General features: G+C 56.5%; 1 protein-coding gene across 1 annotated transcript; it reads left to right on the plus strand.

Moving 5' to 3' along the window:
- Positions 1 to 59: 59 nt before the first annotated feature.
- LOC104277070 (olfactomedin-like protein 2B) lies at positions 60 to 1,230 on the plus strand (the record flags this gene model as incomplete). Its single annotated transcript, XM_009873603.1, is given in 3 exon segments — positions 60 to 236; positions 515 to 694; positions 697 to 1,230. Coding segments are annotated over 3 exon segments (764 nt in total), but the record flags the coding sequence as incomplete, so codon positions are not given.
- Positions 1,231 to 1,256: the final 26 nt, after the last annotated feature.

Here is a 1,256-nt window from a genome sequence, read left to right on the forward strand (position 1 = left end):
AGCAGGGAGAGCATGGCTGCCCGGCCTTGAGCCTCACGAGCCTCCCTGTGCCCGCACAGGGCGCTGCAAGGACACGCTGTCCACCATCTCGGGACCCACCACTCAGAACACCTATGGGCGCAACGAGGGGGCCTGGATGAAGGACCCCCTGGCCCAGGAGGAGCGGATCTACGTCACCAACTACTACTACGGGAACACGCTGGTGGAGTTCAGGAACCTTGACAACTTCAAGCAAGGTGGGCTTGCACCATCCCTGGTGCTGCACCGGCCACCGCTTGGCTGGTCTAAGTAGCATCCCTGGGATGCTGCTTTGCTCTGCCCAGGGACGCTCCCCTCTTGGGCAGCAGTACCCGCGTGGGCTTCAGAGCCTGGGGCAGGTCAGGCTGCCCATGGTAGCTCTGAATTTGCTTGTTACCTTGCCAGGCTGTGGCTGGGGGCAGAGGGTACTGGGGATGGGGCCACCAACCCCAAAGCAAAAGAGTGGTCTTGCCAGCAAGGTGTCTCTGCCTCACAGGTCGCTGGAGCAACTCCTACAAGCTCCCGTACAGCTGGATTGGGACAGGACACGTGGTCTACAATGGCTCCTTCTACTACAACCGGGCTTTCACGCGCAACATCATCAAATACGACCTGAAGCAACGGTATGTGGCCGCCTGGGCCATGCTGCACGACGTGGCCTACGAAGAGTCCACCCCGGCCACTCGGACGTGGACTTTGCCGTGGATGAGAATGGCCTGTGGGTCATCTACCCGGCCATCAGCTATGAGGGCTTCAACCAGGAGGTGATTGTGCTGAGCAAGCTGAACGCGGCCGATCTCAGCACCCAGAAGGAGACCACGTGGCGAACGGGGCTGCGGAAGAACTTCTACGGGAACTGCTTTGTCATCTGCGGGGTCCTGTACGCAGTCGACAGCTACAACAAGAGGAATGCCAACATCTCCTACGCCTTTGACACGCACACCAACACACAGATCATCCCACGGTTGCTCTTTGAGAACGAGTACGCCTACACCACGCAGATAGACTATAACCCCAAGGACCGCCTGCTCTATGCCTGGGACAATGGGCACCAGGTCACCTACCACGTCATCTTTGCCTACTGAGATCCCCCCCACCACAGTGGGGCACTGCGAGCCAGGGGCCACCAGCACCTTTTATTCTTATTTTTATTGTTATTATTGTTATTTTGTACAAATCAGAGTAAATGATGGGTTTTGTTTCCAGCTGGTTTTTTTTTTTCTTTTTTTTTTTTTTTT

This window comes from Apaloderma vittatum, unplaced genomic scaffold (genome assembly GCF_000703405.1).
Source record: "Apaloderma vittatum isolate BGI_N311 unplaced genomic scaffold, ASM70340v1 scaffold30817, whole genome shotgun sequence".
NCBI lineage: Eukaryota > Metazoa > Chordata > Aves > Trogoniformes > Trogonidae > Apaloderma > Apaloderma vittatum.